The sequence below is a fragment of the Carcharodon carcharias genome, chromosome 32 (genome assembly GCF_017639515.1).
Source record: "Carcharodon carcharias isolate sCarCar2 chromosome 32, sCarCar2.pri, whole genome shotgun sequence".
In the NCBI taxonomy this organism is placed as follows: Eukaryota; Metazoa; Chordata; class Chondrichthyes; order Lamniformes; family Lamnidae; genus Carcharodon; species Carcharodon carcharias.
The window spans coordinates 20831566-20842460 of record NC_054498.1 but is presented as its reverse complement, the minus strand read 5'-3'; the positions used below and the strand labels follow the sequence as shown (position 1 = coordinate 20842460).

At 43.3% G+C, this 10895-nt stretch overlaps 1 protein-coding gene across 1 annotated transcript in view; it reads left to right on the top strand.

The window, feature by feature from the left end:
* The first annotated feature begins 404 nt into the window (after window positions 1-404).
* Window positions 405-10895, top strand: part of LOC121272014 (histone H2A-beta, sperm-like) — a 28950-nt gene continuing 18459 nt past the window's right edge. Inside the window, exon 1 of the mRNA XM_041178373.1 lies at window positions 405-699. Within this exon, the coding sequence (XP_041034307.1) occupies window positions 405-699 (295 nt within the window). The remainder of the gene's footprint in view (window positions 700-10895) is intronic.

The window sequence follows — 10895 nt, the reverse complement described above, 5'->3', positions numbered from 1 at the left end:
GGAACTACCCTTCTTGTGTTTGCTGAACTGCTACCCAGTAAGCCACCCCAATCACCTATTAGGCCACCCTCCAATGAGCTACCTGCAAGGAGAAATAACTGATTGTGGGGCCTCAAGCCCAAACAAATGGTTGCCCTAGTCCTTCCTCACTATGAAAGAAAGCCTCAATGATTGGCTGCCAAGTGCAGCAAAACCAATTAAGTCCAGGGAGGGAAGGTCCATGGTTGGCCTTCCCACCCCACTGCCAATTAAGGCTCTTAAGTGGACAATTAATAATGCTAATAGTCTTGGGACACAGGCTCAAATCCCACTATGGTATCTGATGGAATTTAACTTCAATTAATAAACCTGGAATTGAAAGCTAGTCTCAGTAATGGGTCGGGGAAGTGTTTTGAAGGGGAGACATGTCCGGTCGCGGTAAAACCGGAGGCAAAGGGCGCGCCAAGGCCAAGACTCGCTCGTCCAGAGCCGGGCTCCAGTTCCCCGTTGGCCGTATCCATCGGCTGCTGCGCAAGGGCCACTATGCCGAGTGGGTCGGGGCCGGAGCCCCCGTCTACCTGGCCACCGTCCTCGAGTACCTGACGGCCGAGATCCTCGAGCTGGCCGGCAACGCGGCCCGGGACAACAAGAAGACCCGCATCATCCCCCGCCACCTGCAGCTCGCCATCCGCAACGACGAGGAGCTCAACAAGCTGCTGGGCGGGGTCACCATAGCCCAGAGTGGGGTCCTGCCCAACATCCAGGCTGTGCTGCTGCCCAAGAAAACCGGCCACCCCAGCAAGGTTTACGCCTGAAGGGGAGACACCGGGAACAGATCAAATCCACAAACCACGCAAAGCTATCATTGATTGTTGTAGGGAAGGAAATCTGTCATCCTAACCTGATCTGGGCTACATGCCACTACTGACCCACAGCAATGTGGTTGATTCTTAACTGCCCTTTGAAATGGCCCAGCAAGCCATTCAGTTCAAGGGCAAAAAGGGATGGGCAGTAAATGCTGGCCTCGCCACAAAAGAGGAAAAAAGAAAAAGAATCATTGGAGATCTGTTACAGACCATTAAACAATGTCTTGGTCTTTTGTTGCACACAACAGAATTTTGCTGACCAACAAGATTTGTGACTTTCAGCCTTTCTGTGGAGGTGTATTACTGCTTGCAGCCTTTGCATGGATAACTAGTTCCACTTCCAGCCTCTGTGCAGAGATCCAGCTCTGCTTCTGGCCTCTAAAAGGAGGCCCAGCTCAACTTTAGCACTGGATGGAAGACCAGTCATGGAAATCCAGTACTATATCAGTTGTTGTGGAAAATCAGCATGACTCCCACTTTTCACAGAAGAGTGAATCTCCCAGCAGTAGGACTTCTTATAATAAAACATAATAAAATATCAAAGATGCATGCAATATTCATTATATATCTGCTTATTATACAATAGCTAATATATGTTTTTCACACCAAAGGCAGATCAGTCTCTACTGAATGTATTTTTTAAAATTGACTGGAAACTAAATTATATAATTTATACAAATGCTGTGACATTTAAGAACTAAGCTGCATTGTTGAATTTTTTAGTAAAATGAAAGATTAATGTCAATCTCTTTAGACCATTTATTTTTTAAAAAGAGGAGGTGGTTGTGTAGTGGTAATGTCACTAGGCTATAATCCAGAGGCCCAGGCTAATGCTCTGAGGGCCTGGGTTCAAGTCCCACCATAGCAGCCAGTAGAGCTTAAATTCAATTGATAACTCTGGAATTAGAAGCTAGTCTCATGGTGACCATAAAACCATTGCCATAAAAACGCATCTGGTTCACTAATGCCCTTCAGGAAAGGCAATCTGCTGTCCTTACCTGGTCTGGCCTACATGTGACTCCAGCCCCACAATAAGGTGGTTGACATTTAACCGTCCTCTGAAATGGCCTAGCAAGCCACTCAGTTGTGGTAAACCATCACGAAGTCTAAAAGGAACGAAACGACAGACCACCCAGCATCGACCTAGTTACTGGAAATGAGAACAGCACACCCAGCCATGTCAATCCTGCAAAGTCATTCTTAATAACACCTGGCGGTGCTCGTGTGAACATTGGGAGAGCTGTCTCACAGACTAGTTAAGCATAAGCCTGACATAGTCATCCTCACAGAATCATACCTTACAGATAATGTCCCCTGCACCAGCGTCGCCATCCCTGAGTATGTCATCCCACCGGCAGCAAGACACCAGAGATGGTGGCACAGTGGTATACCATTGTGAGAGAGTTGCCCTAGGAGTCCTCAACATTGACTCTGGACTCTATGACAAAGGGTCAAACATGGGCAAGGAAACCTCCTCTGGTTACCACCTATCGTTGCCCCTTCAGCTGATAGATCAGTACTCCTCCATGTTTAACACCACTTGGAAGAAGCACTGAGGGTGGCAAGGGCACAGAATGTACTATTGGGGGGGGGGGGATTTCAATGTCTATCACCGAGTGGCTCGGTAACACCACAACTGACCAAGCTGGCTGAGTCCTAAAGGACATAGCTGCTAGACTGAGTCTTCAGCAAGTGCTGAGGGAACCAACAAGAGGGTAAAACCCACTTGACCTCGTCATCACCAATCTATCTGTCGCAGATGCATCTGTCCGTGACAGTATTGGTAGGAGTGATAACTGCACAGTCCTTGTGGAGACTAAGTCTTATCTACACATTGTGGATACCCTCCATCCTGTTATGTGCCACTACCACCGTACTAAATGGGATAGATTTCAAACAGATCTAGTAACTCAAGGCGTTGTGGGCCATCAGCAGCAGCAGAATTGTATGCAACTACAATCTATAACTTCATGGCCCAGTATATTCCCCACTCTACCATTACCATCAAACCGGGGGATCAACCCAACCCTGGTTCAATGAAGAATGCAGGTCAGTGTGCCAGGAGCAGAACCAGGCATACCTAAAAATGAGGTGGCAAGCTGGTGAAGCTACAACACATCTGCATGCCAAACAGTGAAAGCTGCATGCGACAGACAGAGCTAAGCAATCCCACAACCAATGGATCACATCTAAACTCTGCAGCCCTGCGACATCCAGTCTTGAATGGTGATGGACAATTAAACAACTGGAGGAGGAGGCACCACAAATATCCCCATCTTTAATAATAGGGAAGCCCAGCACATCAGTGCAAAAGACAAGGCTGAAGCATTTGTAGCCATCAGCCAGGAGTGCCGAGTGGATAATCCATCTTGACCTCCTCCTGAGGTCCCCAAAATCACAGGTGCCAATCTCTAGCCAATTCAATTCATTCCACAGACAGAATTTTGCCGTCGGCGAGCAGAGTAGAGCCCACTCGCCAACACGTAAAATGACGCGGGATGATGTCAGGGGGAACCCCCAACGTCATCCCACCCCATTTAAATTTTCAGGAAGGCAGGGCACAGCCAAATCAGTTGTGCGCCAATTGAGGCCATTGACAGGACCATTTAAACAATTAAAGGACCTGCCTGTCCAACCTTAAGGTTGGCGGGCGGGCCAGGAGCCCCGGCGGGCAATAGAAAAAACATGAAACCTCATCCATCGGCGGGATGAGGTTTCATGTAGGGATTTAAAAAGTTTAATAAACTTATAATGTAAATTATGAACGTGTCCCATCTCATGTGACATTGTCACATGAGGGGGACATGTTAGGGAATTTTTTTTTTCTAATTTTCATATTTTTAGAAGTGTCAGCAATCTCCCTGAGGTAGCACTTAGCCTCAGGGAGATGTGTGCTCTTTCGTGCGCATGCACGAAAGAGCGCACTCTCGCTTTTGGGCAATCCCCCCCCTTAATTGGCCTGTCCACGTAAAATGGTGGCAGGGCCCGCTTCTCCAGCAGGGATCGGCTCCCTGCCCACCCGGCAGGCAGAAAATTCTGCCCCACATGATATCAAGAAACAGCTGAAGGCTGACAACATTCCGGCAATGGTATTGAAGACTTGTACTCCAGGTGTAGCCATACCCCTACCCAAGCTGTTCCAGCACGGCTGCAACACTGACATCGACCCGCCAATGCAGAAGATTGCCCAGGTATTCCTGACCACAAAAAGCAAGATAAATCCAACCAGACCAATTAACACCCCATCAGCCTACTCTCGATCATCAGTAAAGTGATGGGAAGTATCGTCAGCTGTGCTATCAAGTGGCAGTTACTCAGCAATAATCTACTCACTGACACTCAGTTTGGGTGCCGCCAGGATCACTCAGCTCCTGACCTCATTACAGCCTGGTCCACACATGAAAAAAAGAGCTGATCTTGAGGTGAGGTGAGAGTGACTGCCTCTTTACACCAAGGCAGCATTTGACCGAGTGTGCCTTCAAGGACCCTGAGTAAAATTGAAGTCAATGAGAATTGGGAAAACACTCTACTGGTTGGGGTCATACCTAGCACAATGGAAGATGGTTGTTGTTGTTTTAGGTCAATCATCTCAGCCCAGGGACATCACACCAGGAGTTCCTCAGAGTAGTGACCTTGGCCCTACCATCTTCAGCTGATTCACCAATTACCTTCCTTCCATCATAAGGTCAGAGGTGGGGCTGTTTGCTGATGGTTACACAATGTTCAGCACCATTCGTGACTCTTTAGATACTGAAGCAGTCTGTATCCTTCTGCAGCAAAGACCTGGACAATATTCGGCCTGGGTTCTTAAGTGGCAAGTGACATTTGCGCTACACAAGTGCCAGGCAATGAACATCTCCAACAAGAGAGAATCTAACCATCTCCCTTTGACATTCAATGACATTACCATAACTGAATCCCTCACTATCAACAACTTGGGAATTACCGTTGACCAGAAACTGAACTGGACAATTCATATAAATACTGTGGCTACAAGAACAGGCCAGAGGCTGGGAATTCTCTGGAGAGTAATTCACCTCCTGACTCCTAAAACCTGTCTACATGGCAGAAGTTAGGAGTGTAATGGAATACTCTCCACTTGCCTGAATGAGTGCAGCTCCAACAGCACTCAAGAAGCTTGGCACTATCTAGAACAAAGCAGCCCACTTGATTAGCACCCCATCCCCCAACTTCAGCATTCACTCCCTCCGCCACCAGCTCACTGTGTGCCATCATCAAGGTGCACTTCAGCAATTCGCCAAGGCTCCTTCAAACAGCACCTTCCAAACTTGCAACCTCTACTGCCTAGAAAGAAAAGGGCAGCAGATGCATAGGAACACCATCATCTGCAGTTCTTCTCCAAGTCACACACCATCCTGACTTGGAACTTCATTGCCGTTCCTTCACTGTTGTTGGGTTAAAACCGTTGAACTCACTTCCTAACAGCACTGTGGATGTTCCAACACCACATGGACTGCAGCGGTTCAAGAAGGCAGCTCACCATCACCTTCTCAAGGGCAATTAGGGATGGGAAACAAATGTTGGTCTAGCCAGCAACAGCCCATATCTCATGAGTAAATTTAAAAAAAATAATAGCTGAGATTTTCCAATCAGCTACCAATGTCTGCACTACTGCCCTTTCCAAAGTACAGGAGATTAATGGTGGAGGTCATGTGATCAGCACACCTGTTCCTCTGCCACCGTTCCTTGTTCTCCTCATCTGCACACTTTGATGTACCTGCTGCTAGCTCCATAGGTTCACGAATTACATCCTCCGGAATGTATGCAGCAAAACTAGGTATGTGAGATGTAGAATCCAATGTGGTTCTGTCTCCCTTATAAACTCTCCTTATCCACATTCACGGCCGTCCATTGTTATCTGCATGGCCTCTATATTTCCATGATCTTGGGCACAAACAAGATCATCTCTGACACTTTCTTGTATGCTGCACCAAATACATCCCCTTACCCTCTGCCAAAGCCACTTCTGCATGGACTCCTGAAAGAAACTTGCCTAACAGCTGTACTTCAAACATCCAACTGCTTTATTTTTGACCCTCTATTTCTCACAATACCTGTGCTGCAATCATTTTGCTCAATGACTGTCTCACCTTGGCAGACAAAATCTTCACTGTCTTCCAGTCCAGTTGTCCCTCTTCAAATGGCCCCCATTTTTTGCTCCATCAAGTTGAAATATGGCAGAGTTGAGCATATCTGGTGCATTTTAGCTGGCCAAAGATCACATCATAAGTAAACAGATAAACAAAAAATGAATGTGTCATGTATGTGGTCTTCTGGACTGCTTTCAGTCACCTGAGGAGGTCAGAGATGTTCCTGAGCTTTCACCCCTTATTGACCCTGGGCTTTTTCTTTGGCCTCTCTCAGGAGATTACATTGTAGTGAGAGGGGCAGAAATATTGGAAGTGCCTAGTCACAATGCCTCAGTCATCCTGAGTCTGCAGCAAATTCGATAGACTAGCTGGTCTTTTCCTGCCTGCCATTTTCGTTTGTTCATATGTAACTGGTTTAGATATTATTCATCAGATTTGGCTGGAACACATCAAGCACTAGTGGGCCTCACTCCCTTCTGCTAAAATTGCCATCAACTCTAGTGTCGTCCTGGTGATTAAAGGAAACTCCAGGCTTCTTTCCTTCACTACCAATTGTCTCACTAAACCTTTCTGATCTGCCATATTCATCTTTATCTCAAATAACGTGAGGAATGCATGAACTTCTTTGTCACTAAGATTAAATAATATGTTCAGCTGCCTCTGTTGTTTCCTCCTTTTTCATTGCTCACCAAGCCAATTTTCCCAGCCCATGCACCTCTTTCTTGAGCCTTGAACCTCCCATATCTCCCTCATTTTTCTCCTTTCTCCCCCTCCTTCTCCAACCTTGTCCTGTCCATTAGGCCCACCTCTTGCTCTCTTGATTGCATTCCCATTATACTGTTAACCAACTTACTTTCCTGGCCTTCATGCTAGCTGATATTGTAAATCATTCTTTCTCCTTAGGTATTGTACCTCAAACCAGTTCTCCAATGTTTAAATCTAAGCTTACCATAATAAGGAAGTGAAGATTATCCCCCCTGCAAAAAAAGTCACTAGTTCAACTTATTCATTTTAGAAACACTGAATATTTTTAAATATAAAAAAATTATTAAAAGGTACTTTAAGCACCACAACAAAAGCATTTGTTTTCCTTTACAAACTTCATAAAATATTTTCTCGCACCCATTCAAAATGGACTCAATAGAGGAAAAGTGAAATCCTGGTGCAAATATCATGAAATTTTTGCTGATATTTAAATATTTCCACACATATTCCAGGCAAACAGAGGCCATGACACCAAATCTGTGCATGCATTCTAGCAAAAAAAAGTAAATGACAGGATCCACAAGGAGAAAGATTCAGTCACAGAATGTGCCAATGGCCTGCTCATTCAATTCTACAATTCACCCTTCCCCTATTCTGGGCATTTGCAGTTTAGTAAAATAACACTGGTATCATACACATAAATGCATGCACAAATGCCGCATACATTATCACAAGGCCATGCACCTTTATTTTTGAAAATATGATTTTTCAACTTTCAACTGATAGGAAATTTTGCAATTTGACCTGAGACATAGCAAACTGCTTAAAAATATAAGGCCACACTCCAAGAAACAGACATATTACCCTATAAAGAAAATATATTTTTTCCCATTATTACTGTGAGATACTCACAGTGAGACACAAGCAGGCTTGTGGGGTCTGTGTGCATGTTCTGTGTGGTTGTGTGGCTAATTTAAGTAGATGGAAGACAGTCAGACTGCAAGGTTTAAATCATCAAAGGGGTCAGGTATAAAAGCAGGCATTTTGAAGTGGAGATGAACGAGCTAAGATGGGATCCCAGGAGGTACAGCCTGAATAGGAATTTGCATTGGGAGATAAATGAGTGAATTTTTAGCTGTTGAATTTCAAAGAGACAGAAAGGAACTTCTACAACTGGCAAAGATCATAAATAAATAAAGCAAAGTTATTAAGTTTATTTTTTCCCAAAGAGCTGGTCACAATGACAAAGATGTTTAGATTCTAGGAAAGATAACTTTCTAATGAAGGTTAAGATTAATGGGTTTAAAAGATAAAAGGGGAGAAAATATATTTAAGGAAAGATTGAAAGCTGTATGGGGTGAGTGGCCATTTGAGATCTTGAAGGGTGGGCTGTGCAAAGACCACCCTGTGAAAAAGCAGCTTCTAGTCACCCCAGAAAAGTGTCTGGTTGTTGCAGAAAGCAAGCTTTTGCTACAAGCCTTAGATTTCAATTGTCGAGTGAAAGGAAGAGAGAAGCTTGTGAAATACTTCCCTTTTATCAACAATGGGTGCCTTGCAGTAATATAACTTGATGTTTTATAGATTAAGAATCTATAGGGACTGTTGCCTAGAAAAGGGTGTTTATTTGTGAATCTAGCTATGTAGAAAACTTTTGGAAAATATTTTAAGACTAATTCTAACTGTGTAACTGTAATCTTGTGTGTTTAAGTTTTCTTTTAAAATATTAAATTAAAACACTTTTTAACAAATCTGCAAAAATGGTAGTGGAACCTTTACCTCTGACTTCAGTTCACATACCTTCTTGTAATAAAATACAAATTGCAAATAATTGTGATAGCTTGGCCAAGTTTCCCTTTGGGATTTGGTCAGCCCAGCAATTACCAACTGCCATATCATAACAACCCTCGGGGAGTGTGAAGAGAGAGACATTTCCTATAATCCAGGCACCCATCGAAACTCGTAACTGCCTAAGGAAGAGACATTAAAAATGTGAAGTACTAGATATTGAAACAATGGTTGCCACAGACAGACACACCCAAAACCTCTTAGAAATTCACAACGGGTGAAGAATTTCAAGGCAATGCTACCCAGCCACCAGAGAGAGATTGCAAGTGACACAGGCAGTCTTCTAAAAAAAAGTCTTCAGCAGAGGAAGCAAGCTAAGGGCTGCTGCACTCTCCCTCTCTTTTGGGATAAGAGTGTTGCCCAGTTCGAGAAGCCAACTCTACCAGAAACCTTCCAGTGAACTGAGATCTCGTAATAATTGTAACATCTTCTATGTCTGACCGCATCAAAGAAATCAGCTAACCCAAATTTGCCACAGCATTTAAAATCAACACCTCAAGGGCAATCAAAGGACACTTGACTGTACATTTTTTTTTTGGACTCTAACTTACCTTATTTCTGAGTCCTGTGTATGTGCGTGTGGACCAAAATGACTGCATGAGGGCTGTATGCTTGACATTGCATTTTTATTATTTTTCTCAGATTTAGTGGTTAGTAAATATGCTCTTTTTTGACTCAAGAAACCATTGTTTGATTGGCTCCTTATTGCTCACAGCTTGAGTGGTTAAATACACTCTGATTTGGAAAAGGCATATCCTTGTGAAAAAGAAACTTAAACCTTTGTTGTGACCAACGGAGAAGGTTGAATACAGGGGAGCCAGTTCACTCCTTCTTACCTAGTCATAACAGCATGCACAGTCACAGATGCCACATGCTTGTAGAAACTCAATACACAGATGTGTTCTTGCTGATAGAATTTGGCCAATCATCAGAATTTGTGCAATTACTTGGCACAGAGGAAGAAGCACTACTGTCCTCCTAGGGCAGAGAGGCAGGCCTATTGTCTCATCTTGGTAAAGCAGAAATAGTGGATCTGAGGTTACTGGGCTAGCCTTTAAATTAAGGGTGTCAAAGCAACAGCAAACTATCAGGTGAGATTGTTATGGCGCAGCTGATGGTAAATACTGATTTGTTCAAATGCCAACAAGAAACTTGAAACAACTGCCACAGCTTGTTTTGCAATTTGTATAAATTTTGAGATGCGTGCCCTGAATTCAGTAGTAATAAGACCACCAAGCCTTATAGGTTTTTTATAAAACTGGATTAAACACTGATCAATAGAAGAAATGACTTTAAATACATACATAGATCTACAAATTACTGCATGATAATTTCTAAATCCCATCCCAGTTACACTTTTGTTAAGGCAATAGGAAAACACATACATTTTAAAAGACACAGGCAAAGAAGTATGATACCCTGAACAAGTCAACTTCCAAGTGAGTTTTCTTAACTTCAATCCTTTGAGAACAGTAGTTTAAGGCATAGATGCTGAAGGCTTTTCACACACTTGTAAGATTCTAAAAATGCCTTCTTTTACACACAGCCCTTGCTCCTTCTTCCTCTTTGAATGTAAATTCCCATACCAAGGCGGTCCTGTTTAGATTGGACAATGCCAATGAGAAAATAATTGTGCATGAGGGAAAGGAGATTTTGGTTGATGATGTTTAGAACGGAACAGTTTGTGACCTTCTGCAGGCCTTTATTGTTATGCTTCAAAATGAAGATTGCTGCTACACTCTCTTTGATGCATCCTTTGAGACAAAAAAAGACCAAGAAGAAAAAGCTGATTTTGATCCATTGGCAAGCAAACTGGTCATATTCAGGGGAAAGGGGAAAACAAATGCCTGCTGCTATACCTGGTGGAGTGGTACCTGACTGACCAACACCGAGATCCTAAAGTCTTAACACAAAGAAATCTCAGTCAGTGGCTCCTGGAAGCTCCTCATCACGTGAGATAGTAAATGATACAAAAGGAGTTTACGAAATATGCCTTTGGACGTTATCTCCCTGATAATAAAACCCTCTCATAGCACTAAGCTTTACCAATAATCTTGGGGAATAATAAACACATGTTTCTAAACTTCACCTGGCTAGGTGACACATTTCACTATTCCTTTGAAAACAATCTAGTCTGGTTTATTTCAAAATGCAAATGTTTCCTTGACACCCATGTTTCTAAACTTCCCCATGTTTATCTAATTAACATTTTAAACCTAACCTCTCTTCTCAGATCAAAGCACCCAGACTAGCTGCCTCTAATTCAATTAAATCTCACAGACACACATATTCCACTATTACTCTATTTTACAATAAATTCCAATAACACTATGCGAATTATTATATCTCCTTGACAGAGGTGCACAACAAGACTGATCAGAGATTGGCA